Source organism: Anas platyrhynchos, chromosome 3 (assembly GCF_047663525.1).
Source record: "Anas platyrhynchos isolate ZD024472 breed Pekin duck chromosome 3, IASCAAS_PekinDuck_T2T, whole genome shotgun sequence".
NCBI classification, from domain to species: Eukaryota; Metazoa; Chordata; class Aves; order Anseriformes; family Anatidae; genus Anas; species Anas platyrhynchos.
In genome coordinates this window covers 105,097,427-105,119,343 of record NC_092589.1, presented here as the reverse complement: position 1 = coordinate 105,119,343, position 21,917 = coordinate 105,097,427, and the positions used below count along the sequence as shown (strand labels likewise).

At 39.5% G+C, this 21,917-nt stretch overlaps 1 protein-coding gene across 2 annotated transcripts in view; it reads right to left on the bottom strand.

The window, feature by feature from the left end:
• TAF1B (TATA-box binding protein associated factor, RNA polymerase I subunit B) overlaps positions 1-21,917 on the bottom strand; it is a 48,359-nt gene that overhangs the window by 25,619 nt on the left and 823 nt on the right. For both annotated transcript variants that reach the window (XM_027455216.3, XM_005014104.6), the window contains exons 2-8: positions 21,694-21,792; positions 21,103-21,190; positions 19,139-19,236; positions 18,748-18,843; positions 18,062-18,194; positions 14,398-14,554; positions 7,734-7,833 (exon numbers count right to left, since the gene is read on the bottom strand). In XM_027455216.3, coding sequence (XP_027311017.2) covers positions 7,734-7,833; positions 14,398-14,554; positions 18,062-18,194; positions 18,748-18,843; positions 19,139-19,236; positions 21,103-21,190; positions 21,694-21,792 — 771 coding nt within the window. The remainder of the gene's footprint in view (positions 1-7,733; positions 7,834-14,397; positions 14,555-18,061; positions 18,195-18,747; positions 18,844-19,138; positions 19,237-21,102; positions 21,191-21,693; positions 21,793-21,917) is intronic.

The following is a 21,917-nucleotide window of genomic DNA, read 5'->3' as shown; positions in this document are numbered from 1 at the left end:
AAGCTCAGCAACATTTAACCACGCTGTAACACAAAGGATTACTGCTATAGGACCACTGTGAAGCTGGAAGAGAAGGGGGTATACATCCTGCTGCCTTGGGTGGCAGCAGGATATAAATCCTAAATTTAATCCTGGTTTTCAAGTATGGTAGTAAAAGATACAAAAAATCCCTGGCTAGAGACATAAAAGCAGGTGCTTTAGACCTCTCCAAGTACAGTTTTGGTTGGTCAGTAATACTCCCAGACAGTTCCTACTTTTTACTTTAGGATAACAGAATAAAGGGAGACCACAACCAGAGGACCTCAGCTGGGCAGAACTGACTGCACAGTACTCGGGGACAGTCTCCTGGATAAAAAAGGCAAGGAATGGCTCCGTAGCTGCTCTGCAATGAAACAAAAAGGGAAGGGCAGCTAAGCAGAAAGGAAAGTGCACAACAACAACAAAAGGACCCTTAATTGCAACGCCACAGGTAAGTCGTGAAACAAATAAGAAGAAAAAAGCAAGCTTGTTCTGTAACTGGAAGAAGAACACGAATCCATCTCGTTCAAACGATATGTAAGGAAGAGAAAATTTATGTCTGCTAAAAAGTACAGCAGTATCTGATAAAATTAAGGGCTTTTCAAAGGATAGGATCAGAAAATTTACACACCAGAAGCTTCAAGGAAATAACTAAGGCGCTCTCTGAAACACAAATGCTGTTTTTTAAATAATCCTAAGAAATTCTGAAGATCAAAGGGCTCTCAGCATTAGTATTTAAAAAAAATGTAAAAGGGGAGATTCAGGAACTCTAGAATTATTAGCTTGGCATGGATCCTGAAGAAAATAGTGCAATGACAATGGGAAAGATGGAAGCTAAAAATATCTTGTCAGTCAAGCAACCTTTGTAAGGTCATAAGAGGAGAGAGACGATTGACGCTTCAATGTTGTGAAAAGACATTTTTATTCTTTCTGGAAGAATTCACAGATATAAGGAGACCAAAATCAAACACCACCACCACCACAAACAAATGAAAAAAACACATTCACACACAAGACCTCAGTGGAGGACTCATTATGGCTCAAAAACAGCAGATCCACTGGAAAACAAAGCATGCAGAACTAGTGAGCAACACAGAGCTATCCTCAATAACAGAAAATCTTGGCAAATTAATCTCAGAGATCTGTGAAATCCTCAGGAGAAATGAGATTTGACTGAAGCTGACATAGAAAGATGGGGGGCAGAAGGATTAGTATAGATGCTAAAGTGCTGCTAAGAGTAAAATTATGGTGGAAAAAGATAAAGAGAAGAACAAAAAGAAAATATAAACTGTAGAATAGTGTAAAAGAAGAAAAAGAATTAAGAGTTTTTAGACAGTACAGAGAAGAGATCATCTGCCAATGTTTAAAGCAAGCCTTTCACTCCTAAATAAAAGAGGAAGAATGTAATAATCAGCTCTAGAGAGGGGGTGTGTGCATGCATGAGTGCAAGGTATATACTCCTTCCACTCCAAAAGTATAAAAATTAAAAAATCTCAAGTATCATACAGAATAAAGCGCTCTGCACTAAAGAAGCACATTCTGAGAAGAGTTTAAGAGTTTTCCAGCCCACTTGAGAATACACTGTGGTACCCACTCGAACACCCAGAACTGGTTACCTTAAGGAAAAGGCAGGCCCTGGATGAATTACCCCTCTTCTTAGGGCACCAAATATATGTATTGCTTTTCAAGCTCTTCCTTTTCCTATCAAAGCCAGCATCAGATCATAATGGAGTATGAATTAAAATTTTTATTGAACTGAACACAATGGAGAACTGCCCAGAATTACCGGTCTAATGACACAAACAGACAGCATTTAATGCTGAATGATGAGCTGTTAACCACGAAAGAAAGAAGATAGCAGGGAGAAGAAAGAGGCAACAAAAGGCCTTTCAGTGAAGCTGGCAAATAAGAAAGGAAAAATGAAAGATGAAACTGTACAAATATAGAAAAATACTATACAAAAGAAGAAAAACACTAGAATGAAATATATTTAAAAAAAAAAAAAGAATAAATCTGGTATGGGCAGAGCAAGTCATAGCAATGCAGTATAATATAGGAAGAAATGGTAAAGGTGGGAGAAAATCCCATGACTTTTGTGATGATTCTCCCCCTGTCCACTGCTATTTTCTGACAAACACAATGTATTGCTGCTGCTTTTCCAGGACACATTCACAAATTTTGCATAGGCAAAGGGAAGGAAGATGCTAACATCCCTCTCACCTAGCAGTTTAGAAAGTATTTCTGTATAATGGAGGCCTGAATAATAACAGTAAGAATTATTTATGGATTGAAATAAGGGGTGGAAATAGAAAGATATTTGCTCTCTGTATTTCACCTAAATAGTGCCTCTGTTAATAAAGCTAAGTCAGCAGTAGGATGGGTAAAGTATAATAACGCATACTAAGACAACCAAAAATTAAGCTGGGTATTTACGTTCATGTGTTACAAGGTCAAAACCGCCTAAATAAATTTATTATAACAGTCAACAATACTCAGAGGATCATTAAAAAAAAGAAAAAGGAAGACATGAGAACAAAATTAAATCCTATATCAAAAAAGGAACTAACTTAAGAGGTTCCTAGACTACAAGGTGTACCAACACCAGTCTCAGGGGCCGGGAAGAGAAGGGCTCTTAGAGGGAAGCCGCTTCATCACCAGACTCCAGGGCAGAACTGGTAGAAAGAGGAACGAGGTAGCCACCTATTCCTTCCATCTTCAAGGGCAGGTTGTTGGGCAGCTCTGAGCACAACTCAACAAGCACCCACTGAGCTCAATTTTCTCCATGCACCCCACCCCTCAGAAAGAAAAAAAAGAGTATTTCTCACTAGGGTTAGGAAGAAAGGAGTTATTTTAGTGGTGGCGGAGAGGCTGAAGGCTGGGAACCTCACTGAGGTCACGCGTCTGGCCCCTCGCCAAGTCCAGCCACTTGCGCATCCACAGCGAAGCCCATTCCAGGAGCTCTTCGGGACAACAGGATCTGAAAGATATTTATGAGGCTACACCTATCCTGTTCCACACAGCACATACTGCAAAATGACGTGTTTGTTATCTCCAATACTTTGGTAAATCGAGTTGCCCAACAGCCATGGGAGTGACCTGCTTACCCGTAGGTTTGCGAGTGCGTCAAGAACACGAGAATCAAAACCAAAAAGTATTTCTGGGCGCACGCACGAGATCTGCAAGGCGTTAAGGGTAAAAGACGCCAAAGACTCATGATTTTCTACAAATGAAAGCTACAGGTAGACTTGAGACAGCAAAGCAGAAGCAGCTTTAAGGCACGAACAAAGGGATTACACAGCAGTTGATACAGTACGCAGACCCTGAGTCAGAAATGTAAGGGAAAACAGACCTCCGGCAAGGGCAAGCTGTTGCTAGCTCAAGAGAAAACAGATGCTTGTGATCAGTTTTATACGAGGGTACAGATTAAAGTCCTAAAAGCAAAACAGAGGGGGTGTATCTTCGAGACGTATCCCTACTCCAAGTAGAAATGGAAGAAGGAATGTGTGTGGAGATGCACTGGAGGAGAGATCCTATCAATAACAACCTGAAATCCAATTAGCCCTACACCTTCATACCTACTGCTGCTAATTTACAAACCAGCTGGAAGTCTTACACTAGCAGGCTTTTAAACAAGCAGATATTCTCTGCAATACGAAGGAAACAAAGATGGTATCTACCTAAAAGAGAAAAGATGACTGCTCATCACCGTGTGTTAATTATTGGCATATGCCTTAAGATCAGCAGCGATTTAGTGTAGTGAAACAAATTGCAAAGGAAGAAAAAACCTTGATCTGCATAGAGAAACCAACAAAACCCACAAGTATTGTATTCTTTCTTGATGCATAAGAAAGTTTTTATCACAGGGATAAGCACACATGGACTCTGCTTTACCAAAATGCAGTTTTGCAGCATAAGATAGATATTAGCTTCCCTTTTATTGTTTTGGGAACTCAGAATTTGTCAATCAGGAGCTGAGCAGGAGCTTCCTGCTGCTGCTGCTGCTGTTAGCCCCATGAACCCTCTGATTGTACATTTAGGCAAAACCCATTTATCAGATGCTAACTCCTACCATACAGATGATTTTAATAGAGGAATAGGATGTCTAATCAAGTGGAGGTGTACAAAGGCGAGCATTGGAAAGATGCACGTATTCGGAATATGGATAAACAACTCATTTCCCATTTAACACAAAGCTCTTCAATAAAGTACTGTTATCTTTTATAAAATACTTGTGAGGTAGTACTCACCTCCAGCTAGACCTAGACCTGGCACATTTATCTAACAGTTATGCAGCACAATGAATGATACGGAGATACGGAGAGGCAGAGGCTCCTTTTCTCTCTTTTTTCTTTTTGTTTTAAATGAGGCAATTACACCCAGAGCTCTGCACACAGGGTTACCAAAACCAGTAACCTTCGTAGTAGGTATTTTAAATAAAGCTCAGTTTGGGCAGAATGACAAATTATTCCCTCCTTATTAGCTGTCCCATTACTAGCTCACGAAGGACTTTCCTGCCACCCCAAGGCACACTGCACCACCAGATCCATGGCGTGCTGGAGATTAGTGGGGACCTCTGGACATGGTCGAGTCCCACGCCACTGCTCAAGGCAAGGCCGACTACAGCAGCTTGCTCAGGACCGTGTCCAGTCAGGCTTTGAGCATCTCCAAAGATGCAGGTTCCACAATGGTTTTGGGCAGCCTGGTCATGTTCAGTCACCCTTCCACATAAAAAAATAAATCTTATGTTTAAATGGAAGCTCCTGTATTTCAAACAATGCCCATGGAGTCTTGTCCTTTCACTGGGCACCAGAGAGAAGAGTCTGAGTCCATCCCACTCCTTCCAATCAGGTTTTACACACTCAGCTCCACACCCCTGAGCCTCTTCTTCTCAGGGATAAAAATCCCAACTCCCTCAACTTCTCCTTGTATGACAGATGCTACAGCTTTTAATCTTCTCCAACTGCTAGACTGACAGCAGGACAGCAGAAAATCAGCAGTGATAGAGACTCCGTGCCTGTATTACACACAGCACTGAAATCCATCTGCTGGAAAGCCTGAGACTCGTCACGTTCCATGCATACAAAATGATAATAATACTGAATGAGCTAAGGTTAAAAAAATGTTTTGTGTACATACACACACCACTACACAGATAGAAAGTAGATGTGACTCACCTCGTAGTATTTGTTGCATTTATTTTTTTTCTAAAGCTACGATAACTTCAACCTTGTACAAGTCCAGTGCATTTTGGGTATCTGGGGAATTGTTACTGAAAAACATTTTTAAGCCACTGAGAGTGTCTATATGTGAGGTGAGCCTTATCGAGTTCAGATTCATCTGCACTGAACTGATAAAATAACACTTAGTATGACTTCTTGATTAAAATTTGCATTGCAGCAGGTTAGCACAGGACACAAACACTGTAAAAATTGGTTAAAAGAGAATAAAAGCACATCATGAAGAGTCTTGTCAGATGTCTAGATTTTTTTTAAATGTCTGCAGTTTACATTCGCCAGACTTGAAGCAAAACAAATAATGACATTAAAGCACCTTGACTTGCCTGGTTAGTGATGATCACAATCTGATAAAAAGTTTTTTTGAAGATAATTGCCTGTAGAATATTATATACAGAACACCAAGGAGAAAAGAATGCAGGCTGTGTTTGCAGAAGGGAGCATTACACAATCCGACTTACAGCTCCGGGACAATCACCTTGTCTCTTGAATGTCTCAAAGCCCTGATGTCAAAACTGGATGCAGTAAGCTACCGGTGATCTCAGTGCTGCAACGAGCAGCAGGATCAGCTCTGGAACGTGAGATGTAGGGAGCAGATTGAAGGTTGTTGGTTTTGTTTGGTTTGTTACCGTGGGCTTTGTTTGTTTTTGCAATCCTTTGCTCAGTGATATAGGCAAAAATGTTAAAACCAAACAAAGCCGTGGATGCGTTACTAAAGGAGCAGTTCAGGTAGAGTAGGGAGCAGATATTCCTAGAAAGAGAAATCCACTGCAACATTACAGCAGCTGGAAAACAAACTGTACAACATCAAGCTTGGAGAATTTATGCCTCTTAATGAAAGCAAAGGTAAGAGATGATTAGTGTGCGTTTCCACTCAGTCTTTGGTCAGGGGCAGGGGAGAAAGCAAGTATCAGGATCAGAGAAAAGCACGATTTTCTGTCACACACAGGTCACCAATTCATCTTTTAAATCAGATGCAATCTTCTGCAAGCTAAAATAGCACATCACACTAGATAACATCACTCATGATGAATCTTTAAGTCAGAAATCAAATGAAGATAACTTTTTTTTTCCCAGTTTGTGAAAAAATTTAAATATTTATATGCTATGTGTATGTTTCAGACAGAGAGTGAAGTGGCTATAGTCCCTCTTTCATATAAGAGGGGAAATGAAATTAAATTGACCAGCTTGTGGGTCTCCAGTTGTGACATCCAGCTCCATGCCAAGCCATTATACAACCCAGAGGTGGAGGTGCACTATGGAGGGACAGCAGAATAATGCAAACCTACAGCTCTGGGGGAAAGCAAGCTAACAGGGACTGATGAAATCAGCTTCAGGACTGGCATCAGATACTCCAGGACAGAAACAGCTCCATCCCAAAAATACACAGCACATCTTCAAAGGGTAATTGTCGTCATCTCTCTGCACATCAGATCTCCCACTCTGAGACACAGTACAAGTTCTAGGGTCGCAATTTGTATGAACATTTTACCTGTATTTTGTAGGATTGGGATTTTTGTTTGTACTTTGGCCTGACTAAATAAAAAAACAGAGTTTTATGTAACTGCTTCGAGAGGTTATACAACATCTCTACAGGATGGAGACAAAGAAAGACAGAGAGACTGAGAAATAAGAGTTAAAAAAAGTTTACAACCACAATTTGTAAATTTACAGTCTGATGAATCCTTTCTATTATGGAAAGGTCTAAGAGAAAGATTTCATGGATTAGTTTCTGAACAACTCCTGACCCGTTGAATAAAGCTACATGCTGGAGAACAGTAACATTACTTGCAGCAGCATCACTAAGGACCTTGGCTACACACACCTTCCAGCAGATGAAAACCCACCTTTTCCTGTCAGCAGAATTGCTGCTTTCTGTGTTTGAAAGCTAATGTATAATTTGCACACCTCAACAATCCGTAATTAACTTTTTTTTTTTTCCTGGAACACAAACACCAGTGGGCAACCATCAGCAGAATACGCAGTAATCCTAAATAAGGGACAATTTACATTTTACTCAAACTGTCTCTCGCCTTGCAGCCTCCAGAAGGTCAATAATCCCCTCATGCAGATTTTAAGTTTCATGTATTTCAACCAGTACACCAAGACACAGAACAGAAGATGGTATCCAAACAACACTGAGCAAAAGTAATTCTTGTGATTTTACACAAAAAAGTTTAAGAGACACGATATTATATTGCCCTTAGACATGAAGCCAAGTCCTTTTTCTGAATACCTTTTTCTCCACAAGTACTTACTGATTTTGTTTTAACTTAGGTAATCAGCCTAATAAGGCTAATTAAAGCTTAAAGAGTTCAGAGTCACTGATTGCAATGGTTTCTGCAGTCTCCAACAAAAATGTGAAACATGAACTCTACAATGTAAGAATAAATTTCATCAATTTATTAGTACATTTACCCAAAAAAGCCACAAAAAAATAACTTTTTTTTTTTAAATCTATAATTTTAAGGAAAAAATTACCTCGACACAAAAGATCCTAAGATCAAGGCCATATAATTTCATCTTCTCTGGAAAATCCTGATAAACGTTCAAATATGGAATGTGACCTTCAACAACAAACCTGCATAAAAAAAAAGACCAAATCAAAATAATATTTACTATGACAAAAGCACATTTATTCTAAAATTAATCCACAAATCAATTTCTGATTTGCAATAACATCAGCTTTATGCTGCCTAAGAAATTCTGTCTGAAGTCCTACACCCCTACATACTCCACCGCATGAAAACCAGTTCAAACATTTAACAGGCCTTTAAGTTCAAGCTCAGGGATGACTGACAAACGACACTGTTATGGCAATGAGCTTACAATCAACATGCCTGCATACAGTTTGTTCTGCACATTCTTCAGCTACTGCATTTTTGAAACTGCCTTAAGCCTCTTTGAGTGGCATGGAAGCTTTCTTTCAAAATGTGAAGGCTTTAAGTAAATTTTCCAAATTGGAGATGAAACACTTTCTGCTGCAGGAGGTTAGAGTGCAAAATATGGTAAGAGGGATGTCACAGAATTATGCAGGTGTACAAAGAAGTGCAACTCAGTTAATTACTTTCTGTAGTCTAAGAAAAATATTATTTTAGTAGGAATAGAAGTGATATTGTACACTTACAAAATACAAATCATTTATTTTGAATTTGAACTGAAGTAATTCCTCTTTCTTTAAAAGCTGGCTTTGGTAAATGGTTTACAACAATATTTTGGATTTTTTTTCTTATTTTTTACTTAGTTATTTAATAGATCTGATGGGATTTAACAACAGCTACCAGTAAAAAGCCACCACCACACGAAACACCTGCTCTTATCCAGCATCTTAGTGGGCTTTTACAGCAGGCAAGGCAAGCACTGAAGAAGCATGGATCTTTGCAGGGGAACAGGCACTATTCTCGTGCCAGACTGATGCCTGTTAGTGGTCTCCCACAGGACTGAGTTAGAGCTGCCCTCCTGGCTTTTCCTCTCCAGCACAATTTTGTTCAAGTCGTAATTTAAACTGGAATGAGTTAACACCAAGCAGACCAGACCCTGTTCTTTAAATAATATTAAAGATTCGAAAACAATTTTCTCTTCTGCCTGCTGTGCCTTCTGCACAACATCCCTCTCTCTGATCTTGCGAGGCAGACCAGCTATGTCTTAGCCTACAGACTCCACAAGCCCCTTGTAGGATCCTCTGTGCTTGCCAAGCTGGGCTTTGCTCCTTCTCCCAGCATGGGGCAGTCCCTAAAGGCTTCCAGCCCTAGTCAGACCCAGCCCCCAGGCAGACAGACCAGCTTCTGCAGAGCACAGCAATCTCTGGCTGCCAAACAAAATGCGTCTGAAGAGGAAAAACACAACAACAACAAACAAGAACGAGGCAGAGCAATGTCTTCGCTGATGATTCAGCCCTCTTCTCAGCCTGTTGCAGCGCACGGACTCACCGTTCCTCTTCCAGCACTGCACCTCCACCACCACTCGCTGCATATCATGGGGTACGTGCATGGAAGCTGACTACAATTTTATATAAAGGCTAGTTACTGTGGGAAAAGGTTATGGTTAAACCCTTCTTAAAAATATTTCTAACTGACTACTCTATTTAACTAGAAAAATGAATGTAAAGTGATATTAAAATGAAAAGTGCCTCTCAATCAAACCTGTTTCTCAGTTAGAGTAAACCCATCATTTATAAGGAGTTCTGAAAAGTTACAGCAATCTGAACAACCACATTACCTAATACTTTTTATTCTAAAGGTCTGCATATTGGTCTCTTGAATGAGGTAAGGGTCATAGCAGAGGATCCTTCCTATATCAAATTGTGCTATGTACACTTTGCTATTTTTTTATTTTTTGGCAGAAACAACCTGTGCAAATAGCATTGCTGCATCCCGAATGGAAACGTGCGCTGCTCCGCATGTTTGCTGGGTTAGCATCAAACCCAGCATCAGCTGCTCATCCTCACCACCCTGCCTGATCTGATGAGCAGCCTGCAGGACAGCTCCTTGCTCGCTTTAGGTCAGCAGCAATGAGTTGAAGCACTGAAATCTGAGGGATGGCTTCACAAGAGTGTATCGAGACAACCCAAAAGCTCAGTGTAACCAGCTGTGATTCCCTCCTCCTGTTGCTTATCTTCCTCTTCCACAAATTTAACTCACAACAGCAGGCAAAACCCATTGCCCTACTGCAAGAAAAAGAAAAGCTGGGTGTGTGCTTCCTGTCTTCTAACAAACTAAAGCTCATGGGTGGCTTCAAAAAGTGTCAGAACTGGCAGAAGGAAGAGGATACATCACAAAGCAGGAGCAGAGAGGGGAAGCGAGACCTTCCCCTTTCAGCAAAAGCGTCCCATTACTGCCTCAGCTGAACATAAGCTTTGATGCACCCTTGGTAAGGAGCAATCACACAATCAGCTGCCAGATCTGAGGAGGTAGCACCAAGAAATTGAGAGCGGCGGCCTCCTGAGCCAGCACAGCAGCAGCTGGAAGAGGACAAACAATCAGGGCCATAGGGTGTGGTGCAGTTATGATTGCAGGTGAGCCACCCTGACAGCTTGCTGCCTCCAAAATGGGAAATCCCACCCTCCCTTCTGTCCTCCGCATCACACTCCTGTCTCCTCCCTGCTGACAAAAGCACTTGTGGGACTTCTCAGACAGGGGATTAGGTTGAAAACTGGGCTTTTGTCTTCCAGGGTTTGACTGCAACCAGATAGATCTCCAGACTCAGCTGCCACGAGGTGGAAAGGGACAGCCATGCAGCAAGTTACGCTGCACTGAAATGTCCAGTGAAACCTTCTCATGCAAAACCAGAAATCATTTTCCTGATCTCTTTGCAACTAATACACCACAAGGGGGGTGAGTGCTGGCACCCAGGGCAAGAGAAAAGGCAGCAATATAAATGCAGAAGCACATCCTTACTCCGCAATGGACGAGAGATGTCTACAAACACGGTGGGGTATTTTTGTTTCTTTGTTTAAAAATTTAATCATAGAATCATTTCGGTCGGAAAAGACCTCTAAGATTATCTGGTCCAAATTTAACTTATCATGTCAAAGCACTGCAACTGTGTAAAAAAAGCAATGACATCTTTCCTGAACCTGCCTGAAATGACTGTCCCTACACAAAAAAAATGTGCTCTTTTCTCAGGTGAAGAGTTGTTTTTATGTTCTAAAAATACCTGAAACAGCATCAATACCCTGTTATGAATACAATGTACTGATGATTCAGGCTGTTAAAACTTACTCCAGAAGCCCAGATCTGGAACAGCACTTGAGAACAGTTTCTCCTGCCTGCTCTTCCTCCAAACCCTTCATTTCACAGCGGGGCGATCCCAACACTCGCAGGACTACGTTGTATCAGCAAAGTGCTTGAAAACTTGAATGGTACACACACAGGAGGCAGTCCCTGCTCTCGTAATTACAGCAGCAGCAGCATGCATTAGTCAGGCCTAAGTGTGAAAAAAATCCTCCGTCCTCTGCATACTACGAGGAAATGATGCATCTGCTAAAGCCACACAGCAATGCCACAAACTGATTACAAGTTCAGTCTTGCCAGCGTAGCTGGGTATAACCTCATTTGAAAGGCATTAGTTCTCAGCCTCACCGAGTCCAGCATCCTGATTTCTTTTTTTTTCCTGCAGACCCAAAATTTTACTAATTATTTAGATAAATAAAATACCACACATCGAGCACTGTGAGATTATTCGCAATGGAAAAGGATTTAATTTGTTACAGACCAGACCAGAAGGTTGTTGAAATGTTATTTTTAAATCAAAGTGTGCCTTTCGGAGGAGGTAATTGTAGTGTTTTTCTGTTAAGTGTGTCAAGCAGCAAGGAGGAGTGTATTTTTGGGGCTGTAAGTCCTTTAAAAACTGGCAGATTGCCCTAGCATGGTGCCTAAGCATGTGTCACAAGGGAGGAGCAGGAGTCAGCTGACTTCAAGGTGGGGAGAAAACCAAACTGAGGACGAAACGAGGCAGAACTTTTAAGCACTGCTGTAATTCAGGTGGTTTAAACAACACAATTTGCCTATAAAGATTTAAAAGGCAGTGCTGAATCTTTCATGTTTTTCTCTGCATGGTTTTCATCTCTGCTCTGCTGCTATTTTGATCTGCGTATCCTGCTGCATGCAAAAATGTCTCATTTTTGTCTCATTTTTTCAACTTAAATATTCAGAAGGGAGAAAAGAGGAGCCTTATGGTAGTTCTTGCAGTTTAGCCTTCTTTCCCCTTCTTCATCAAACTCGTGAAAGGCAAAGGCCTTAAGGGTAGGGAGGGAAGCATGATAATGTAATTACAGCCTTATAGGAGTATCGTATCATTGTAAAACTTTGCAATACAAATGGCATTCTTTCAAGCATCACTTTTTGCATTTAATTCAGTCGTATGTTCAGTGCATTTAAAGTCATTGCCCACTAGATTCATGCACTTACGAGAATATTAAACCCATACATTGTACCTAAATTAAATGATGCGTTCTCTTTCAAATCTTCTTATTTCAATTTCCAGTTATTAATTTCTGATGATGTCTCTCTGCTGTATTTAATATCTGATTTTTTCTCTCCTTTTCCAGCATTTTTGCTGCTTACATGTTTTCTCTAAAACCTTTCGGGCATTTGTGCTGAGCTCTGAAGGATCTCAGTGCACAGGATGTTTCTCCAGGTTCTGCACCAGTTGCTTGGCTCTCTCCTGCAGTCCCCAGCTTTTGAAGTGCCAAACACAACAATGCACCACTAATATGCAATCAACACTCCAGCCAAGTTCTGCCCTTTTTTTTCCTTCCTATTTTTTTTTACTTTTTAAAACAAAGAAATGAAAGGAAAAAAAAAAAAAAAGACAGTATCATACTAAGACAGGAACGTGTGAGGATGTATTTGCCCAGTATGACTCCACATGCTTTCCAGAAACAGTTTCCAAGGTAAAAAGAACGGACCCAAGAAAAGATATTTGATTTCTCTCTCCCAACAGGATGTGCTAAGCAATAATTCTTTATTACTGTGCAACGTTTGCTCCATCCTAGTAACTGTTATTTACTACTTGGATTTTTGCCATATACGTGCATTATCAGACAGGATTTTTATATTCATTTTCTAATCACTGATAAAAAACACAGAGTAGGCCAGGGTAGTTCTGACTCCTGCAAAATGTCCTTAGGGAAATACTAGTCAGTAATGAATTGTGTATTGAAAGCTACTTTTGATTTCTACTATTTCTTAATCTACTCAGTATTTACTTCTGTATTGCAGTGCGAATTCTGAACACCGTGGCATTTTGCTGAACATTTTACAAGCATCTTTTATGCAACAGCATACCTAGCTATGCAAACACACAAGTTTGAGTGATTATCACTGATGAAGGCAACGGCCATCCCCTAAAGTTAAATCAGAGGATTAAATATTGTTTAACATCGAAATAATTTAGCCAGTATTAACTACTACACTCAAGACACTGAAACATCTCCTTTCTAAAAAAGACTCAGAGAAGAGTGTTCTTCAATGCCCATTGTTCTTAGAAAGCTTGTACAAAGCTAGAAAAGTGGTAGGAGGGTCAGCAGTACAGAGGGGAAAAGCCATTATGGAAGATAAGGCTCTGGGATAAATCAGTCAGACTTTCAGCACCAATACTAGTTATGTGCACCATGTATGTGAGCTTGTCTTTTAACCTACAGGTTATAGATTTGAAAAAGCAAAATTAAAGGACTGAAACCTGCCATTTTGAATGAATCTTGAATGGGTTTTTCCTTTTATTTCTTCCAGTGCACCTCGGATTGCCCACTTACAGTTACTTGATCTTTCTGCTCCTTACGTTTTGGTTAAAAAAATAAAATAAAATAAATCTCCCCATCTTTTTAGAAATATCCACCATTTCAACACTTGTTAAAAAGGAGTGTCTGCACACAAAAAGGTCTTCCAAGGCAACCCCAAGAAGTCCTGAATGCAAGCTAGTTAGGCCTGATTTAAAGTACTTATCACTAACAACAACAACCAAAACAAACTTGACAAATTAATTTTTGTTCCTTCCGAAAATAAGGAGCATGTTCATATCCATGTTGTAGGGGGTAGAAGGGAATTGCATTGTCAGCAGTAGCCTGATGATCCCCATATTTAGCACCAAACCCTGCTGTTAGAACATTTTACATCTACTACATTAACAGCTCTATTATTACGAACTCTGATGATTACAGATAAAAAGATACGACGACAAAGAAGGGCTTCTTATATTAATTTCTGCGTCCCCACTCCCGTGCGTGAAGCTGCCTAGCTGCCTTCCAGATCGCTGTATACTGCTGGCATTGTTTGTAGGATGACACTGACGTAAGTCCTGGGGAACAGCTACTCATTTTCTGGCATGCTGACAACAGCAAAAATAGCAAAAACGTGACCATACACACCTCCAAGGAATCTTAAGAAATTTCAGAGGAGAAGGATAAAGAGCTTCTTGAGCACCAAACCCTTACAGGTTTTTGAGATTCACTGCAAGCAATGGAGGAGTGTTCTCATTAAGCAGCTTCACAAATTACATTGGATAAAAGATAAGGAAACTACACCTGGGAGACATCTCACTGTTACTGAGCAAGAAACCAACAGGGCAACAGTAAAGCTCTAATTAAAAAAAAATATATTATTTATAAAACATTTATAACAAATATTTCACTGGAGACTGTTCATACCTTAAGAGATCAGATAATGTCATCGGTTCTCTCAGCCACAGCAATGCCATGTAACAGAATGAAAGGGTCATTGGCATCGACATCCTCAGCGTCTCCTTTTGATTCTTCATTAAATACAATCTACCATCTACTGATCCAGAGCACACGGAGGTACATTCTTTGGTTTATGTTTAAAACAAAAAAAAGGAAAAAAATTATTAATTAATATGACATACACACAATCTTGGTGTACAGAACACACGATTAAGGGGTGTACAAGAACCACGGTTCAGCAACTAGTAACACTTTCAAATCTTTACTTTGCAGCAGCTTGGTAGTTTAGGTATTTTCACTAATAAACAGTTTAAGTAATTTATTCATCTACCATAATGTGAGAGGACAACCTGTTTAATCAAGTGAAATAGCAGTTTATGAAGACATTGGATCATATTCAGAGGCAAACCTCACTCTGGTACCCATAAAACCAGACCATTCAGTGGGAGCTGCACTTAAACTTGGAGAGCTCTAGGAAGCTGTTAACTCCTACACGACATACAACTACCATGAGCTGGGAATACTATTTTCCCTTTGATAGATAAGGGAGCAGTGGGGGAAATGAGGGCAAATTCTCTGTGCTTACATCAATACCTTGGAGGTGGGGATTAAAAGAGTTTTAAACTTCAGCGCTTTAAAGTTGGAAAGTTAAAGTTAATTGTGACTTGTGGTAAAGTGAGAACTTCAACAAGAACATAGTCTACACTGCAGAGACTTAAGTTATGGTGTGTATCCATCTGCCACATGTTCTCTAACTGTGGTAAAGTAGGTATTATTTAAAAAAAACAAACAACTAAATTAAATGAAAAAAAAAAACAGCTTTAGAACACAAATGCATCAAATGGTAAAGAGGGTTAAAACAAACAAACAAAAAAAACAGCCACAAAACAAGCAACACCTCCCTACATCCTTACTGAGATGAATCATTAAAAAATGAGAAGCAGCAACGAGAAATTTAATTTAGGGGAGTGACTTATGTGTTGGAAACCTTTTCGGCAGTGAAACCTTGGAGTTCAGGGAAGGAGGAAGAGAAAAAGAAAAGCTTCATCATGAAGCAGCCGGCACAAATGAAAATGTTTTGTATTTAAAGCACACCAACGTAAAACACCAGCCTCTGTGGAGGCTTTCCCCACTGCTTTCCCACACGCTGTTCGCCTGTTCGGGCAGGAACAGCGAAGGCTGGATCCCCAGCTCACCAGCTGGGAGCTGCAGGGCCACAGCAAGCAGCCTGAAAAAAAAAAAAATTAAAACTTCAGAGGATTTGGTAGCTCCGTGGTTACGCCGGTGGGCGACAGCCAGGTCTGTGAGGTGTCAGTGGTCAGCGAGTACAGGTGTGGAGCCCACTGCCATAGAGAAAAACTGCAGATCTTGCATTTCTGAGCCAGAATTAGGCTTTGATGCCACCTACCGGCTCCTAAAACACTGTCGGGAGTACCAGGGAGGCAACAAAAGAGCCAGCTCACACAGGCTCCTCGTGCAAAGAAATGGTGTAGTGAGAGGATCCTGAGATGTCTGCTGTGCATACGTGCGCTGGAGAATAAAGGCAGGAGCAGCAGCTAATCCTTTTAGTCAACAGGTTCACCTTTTACGTGGACGCATGTGCTTAAAGGCAGCTTCGTGACTGAAGCTTCATTATTAATTTCACATTCAACTCAATTTAGAATAATCCTCATTATATTTGTGGCCTTAATGATGGCACACAATTTCCTTTAATTTCTTGCAGCTTATGCAAGGCATGACAGCACACAATTACATGCAGCTAATAATTTAAGGGTTTAATAGGCTTCCCTAGCAAATCTCAGTGCTCTACTCGGTGGAATTTGCTATTATCCCTACACAAAAATAACAAAAAAAAGAAAATAAAAAAAAAGACAAAAAAACGCTTGGATGTTGGAGAAGCTTCTTAGGAAATAAAGAGAGTGTTGAATCTGTAGCAATAAAAACAGCACAGGAGGGGAAACCTATGAATCTTCCTAATAATTTCTGGTCGACTACACTACATCTGGTATTTCTCGTGTTAAATTTCAATATACAAACAATTTCTATGATGGTTTTATTTCTCCAAAATGTGCTTTTAGTGCCACTAAGCTCTTATCCGCTTCAAGTGCTTTTAGTGGAACAGGTATGGCTACTTACAGGTGAATTCAATCTCTGAAACAACCGACCAAGAACAACATGTTAAATTGTGGCCTATCTTTAGGCTATGTAACTATTCTAAAACTAAAATATTATTCTAAATTATTCTATAAATTATTCTAAATAATAAGAGACACAAGTACCAAGGAAGAAACAAGTTTCTCTAGAGACAAAAAAAAGGGAAGAAAATTCAATGGAGTACTTCACTAGAAGTTTTTCACTGAATTCTTTCCTATTCACACAACATGCATGTGTTTAACACTCAGGATCTGCAATGTGTATGAACACACAGATTCTTTACCTAAAAATCTTCTCATTTGAGTGCAATATGATGAAAAGTGTTTGCACTACATTGGAAAAAAAATTGTCACCATTTGTTGCACCATTTTTCCCCACCTCTACCTCTACTCAGAAGTTTTAAAGTTTCTCAACATTTCTAATTGCTGCAGATCAAGTTTCTCATTCTATCATTTCTGGGCTTTATGAAAAAGAGAAAAATGTGAAAGAACAAGATTGCATTCTTCTGAGGGTAGACAGGCAATACCACAGAAGAACAGCAATAGGACGGAGAGAGGACCATGACCACGTAACATGGGAAGAATAAACATTGAAACAGACAAAGAAGGAAAATGTAAGCAAAGAATAAAGCAAAAAAAAAAAGGCAAAGAATCAGAAGTTTAGAGTGGAAGCAAAACTTTTCAAATATGCCTTGTAATGTATTTCCAGTATCAGACATTGCAGCACTGCCTGGCATTACACTTGCACAGCACTGAAGGCTCCAATTTTCTATAACATTTTAATTCAAATGTTCATGTTCATTCAGATGTAAATGCTTTTAAGTTGATTTGTGAGCAGAAAGAAGAAACTGAAGCAATGTTACAAGAAGAATTTTGATAAAAGAGGCTTGAGGGAAAGCAGTAAACAGAATGCAGAGACAAAAAATACAGAAATACCAAAAACACGAAGGAAAAATACGAGAAAGGTAAATAAAGACATAGGGAAAAACAAAACAAAACAATAAAAAGACACACACACACAGAAAAAACAACCACTGTGAAAAAGAAATGAGAACCAACTCCTATTTTTTAACTTGGAAGTTGTGACTGACAACTCTGCTGTTACTTTAAGTGCTTATTCTTTAGCACCGCAATGTTTGTGAACATCTAGCTTTGCAGATTAATAGCACTTTTTTTCCCCCTTGCAAATAGGGCATGTGGAGCAATCTGGTTATAAAATACCTTCCTCCTGCATTTCCAGGCCCTGTTCAACTTCCATCTCCTTGTAGGAAGGGGAAATAAAATTAAATAATAAAAAGTCTTCTGTTTCTGGTAGAATATGAAGTACCATAGAGGCAAATAGGACTGAAAACTATACTTCCTAACCACATGTCAAGAAGTTCTTCCAATTCGTTCTACACAACTACACATAAGATGTATGTACAACTCTACAAAAACAGTTAAAACAGTTTCCAGATACTTCAGGTCATTGCTCCTACCTGAGACCTTGCCACTTGAGGAGGCAAAGCTGCAATCTGTCTGTAGATCTCCATCGCTTTCGGAGAGAGACAACAAGTGAAGGAGGCTAGGTCTGTCTGGTTCACTATCCATGTCTGTACTGCTATCACACACCTGTTTTTGTAAATAAATCTCAGTATTATCTACTGTTAGTTACTGTTTCAATCTGAATAAACAAAATAAAACACAACAAATGCAAGATCTACAGTAAATGAAGTTGAAATGTGAACATCTTGGATTTAACTTGCTTTGTGAACCACCAGTGTGTAAGGAAAGCCTACAAAAATATTTTAAAAATATTTCTCAAGACAAAAAAAAAAAGATTTCTAGTGATCCCATTACATTCCAGTCTGCTACAATAAAGTACACAACTTATAAAGTTTGATGAAATAAGTAACTTTGGGATAACGTATTTTTTATTATAATTTCTGCTCTATCTACACGCAATGTATGCCAAGACAAAAAACTATTTTTAAATAAGCAACTTTCCATATTCAGAAGTATTTGTTTCTTGAAATGGAGGGAAAAAACAGACATGTGGTACCCCATTTAGAAGATATTCTTCATGAGATTAATATGAGCTAGGTATGTAGCTTAAACAAAGGTTTATATTGCTGCTCTTTAAAAAAATATTCCACATCTCATGGGATCTGAGCTTTTCACTTACTGATAATGCCTTGACAGTTTCACCAGCTGGTCTGTCGCAATACGCTTGTTGGCTCTTCTGGAGGTAACGCCTCCAAAAATTGCACAGAATTTCATCCTGGTAAGTGAAAATGGACAATGATTAGTGCAAGGTTTAGAAAACCATTAATTTCTGAGAGAACAGAGCATAATTGCTAATTCAGGAATCTGAATTATATTCCAGCTCTGACTTCATTACCTCCAATTTATAAATCATGTTTTAAAATTACCAGGAAAATTAAGTTTGTTTACACGTACTCAGTAGTTCTTTAAAAGGGGGGTTATTTGAGTCACTTGCAAAATTACAGTATTTTTAAATAACACCTCTGGTTGCACACTCATACTGTGGAGAACTTAGGCTGATCTTTACATACCTTCATTTGTGGACACACTCCTAGTGCTTCCAGAGCTTCAGCTTGTTTTTTGAGTATAAGCTGAAAGCCTTCACAAACGTACCATTCCCAGCCTTCCTCTAATTTAAAAAAAGAAAAAGCTTTTTATTTCCTTTATAAACAGACAAACAAAAAAAAAAAAACAACGTATGCACACTTATTTCCACTTAATATTTCATTCCAGGACAGGACAGAGACATGTTTCCATTAAGTAACTTCAGATCCAAGAGCAAAGACCAGCTACACTGAATATTCCATTAACTTCCATTTATTCATTCTTAAAAAACAAGAAACATTACTGAACAAGTGCTTTCTCCGCACATTTCCCAGCAATAATGTGTTTCACAATAATTTCTAATACGGCATTTGAAATCGAGTGGAGAGTTGTCAAGTGACCAGTTTTAAAATAGCTGAGAACCTATCATTAAAAAAAATTAAATACAATCTTTTCTTTCCCACTCCCAGCAGAGAAAACTGGAATACATTATGTTGCAGTGGTAAGTCAGGGAAAAAAAACAGTATCGCCATGTTCTTTACCGTTGTCTCTCACTGAATCTTACAATCTTAAATGAAAGGTTCTCAGACATTCAATGCTTCTAGCACATCCCAGCAAAAGGTTAATTTTGAAAGGAGAGGGCCTGTTCCAAACTATTCACTATTTCCTCAGACAGCATGATATTTACTTTTCACCCTCACCTCTCCATATTTGCTAGTCCCTCTTACAGGCTTTTGGCCTTAGAAAATTTGTCCGCATTTCCTAATTTCCTCTGCATTCCCTCCACACCTGTTCTTCAGTTTTGTTTCTTCCAATCGCACCTTGCCTCTCACCATCTTAGAAATTATCTGCCAAAAATTTCTACCCTGCTTTTATGATATTAGCTTTATCTGGTATCCAGAGATACAGTTACTCCTACAAATGTAGGAAAATAAGCTGCCATAGTGTAACATAACTGCACTTGCAGAAGAGACTTGCAGTAGGTAAGGATTTCTTTCTTTAGCACGGGGGATGGCTAATGACAACCCCAAAAGGAGAAGTAAAAAGCTCAGAATGGTACACAAGTCAGACTTTAGGAGCAATAAAGGATAGAGACAGGTGGAGACGTTAAGGTTGCTCCCTTTTTCACTCCTCCCTTCACTTTCCCACAATTGTTCTTTTCAACGTAATGCAGTAATCTACTGCCACCACAGTACAGTGAAGATAGGTTAGCCCATCAGAGATAAAAATAACCCCACACTTCAGTCAGCATTGAAATGCATTTTTGCTCTTTGAAAGTGACCACAACAGTAAAACGACTACCCAGCCATCACAGCATGAGTTCATAGCTACAGCAGCAGCCTCACCATAACACACACAGCATATCACCGTATGTAATGACTAGTGTACTTCTCAGCCATGAAATTAGAAGCGTAGAAGTGACTTAGGATAGAAGATGTAACGCTGCACTACCTTACTCTAGGTATTTAACTGGATGAAGTCTCATCCACATCGGTTTCTGTGTAGCTCACAGGGCCAATTACCTTCAACGCAAGCTGAGCTAACATTCTTTAAGTCAGAGCACCATCACACCTCCCTTACAAAGAGAGATGACTTTTCTCTTTTGTGATAGTCATACAAGGAAGAACCAAAGGGATCACCACATCTGAATGAATGCCATAGGTATCTTCAGTGAGTATTGCCTTGCACAAATCAAAGTGTTGGTAAGTAATGCACAGCTCTGCTCAACGCAAAAAATCCACCACCAGCTTCACAGAGGCACCTGTGCCACTGAAGCTGGGGCTGCTGAAGGTTTTCACAGCATCTGGGGGATGTGTTATGTTCCTGCTCTTGGCCTTTTCTAGCTCTCTGCTTTTAGCCACTGTCAAAGACAATGTGTTAAGCAAACCTTGACTGAACTGACCCAGTACATTCATTCTTAAGCAGAATGCATTCTTAAGCACATACATACCGCTTTTCCCTCGATTTCTTGAACCTTTGGAGATTGTCTGTATTCTTGCATTACAAGTAACTTCAGTGTTTACAACATCTCTAGTTCTCTGCAAAACAGTAATGGATGTTAGCAAGAAAAAGCCAGGCCTAACTTGTGTCAATTGCTCCACCATACAATAAAATGGAGGAATTGGTTCAATTCTCCTAAACTAAAAACAAATAGACATTTTTAATTCAGAAATACCAAAAATAGAGAATGACTATTCTGGATATAGAGGTGATGTGCATCAGAGTTTGCCTACACCAGCACTGAACTGAAGTGCAGCAATATCCAAGCAATACTTTAAAGGCATCCAGACATCGTACCAGCACTATGGCTACAGCAGCACCATGTCCAACACTGGCTTGTTTTAAACTTTATGCCTTGAAGGAACAGAATTGTTTGCAACAGTGTTAACTCAAGCATTAAAAAGGAAGAATCATGATAATGCCTTCAACTTCTAATGTCAAGGAGAAAAACAAACAAACATTTTCTTACATAAAACAATCAAATAAAGAAACAAAACAACCAAAATAAACCTATTTGAAGGTCAATAGCTTCAGTTTTTACCTCAGTAACATTGTGGCAAGTTCTGCAATAAAACCTGCCTCCGTCAGTAAGGCCCCAGTTTACATCTGAACACTGCGCGCAGCGTTCATTGAAATCTCTCTAAAAAGAAAAAAAAATAGTTTCACATGCATCCAAATACAACAAGTAACGCTATTACTAGGCTACTGCAGAGCTTTAGAAATTATTTATGGACAAGTAAACACGTGTCCTTTATCTTAGCTTGT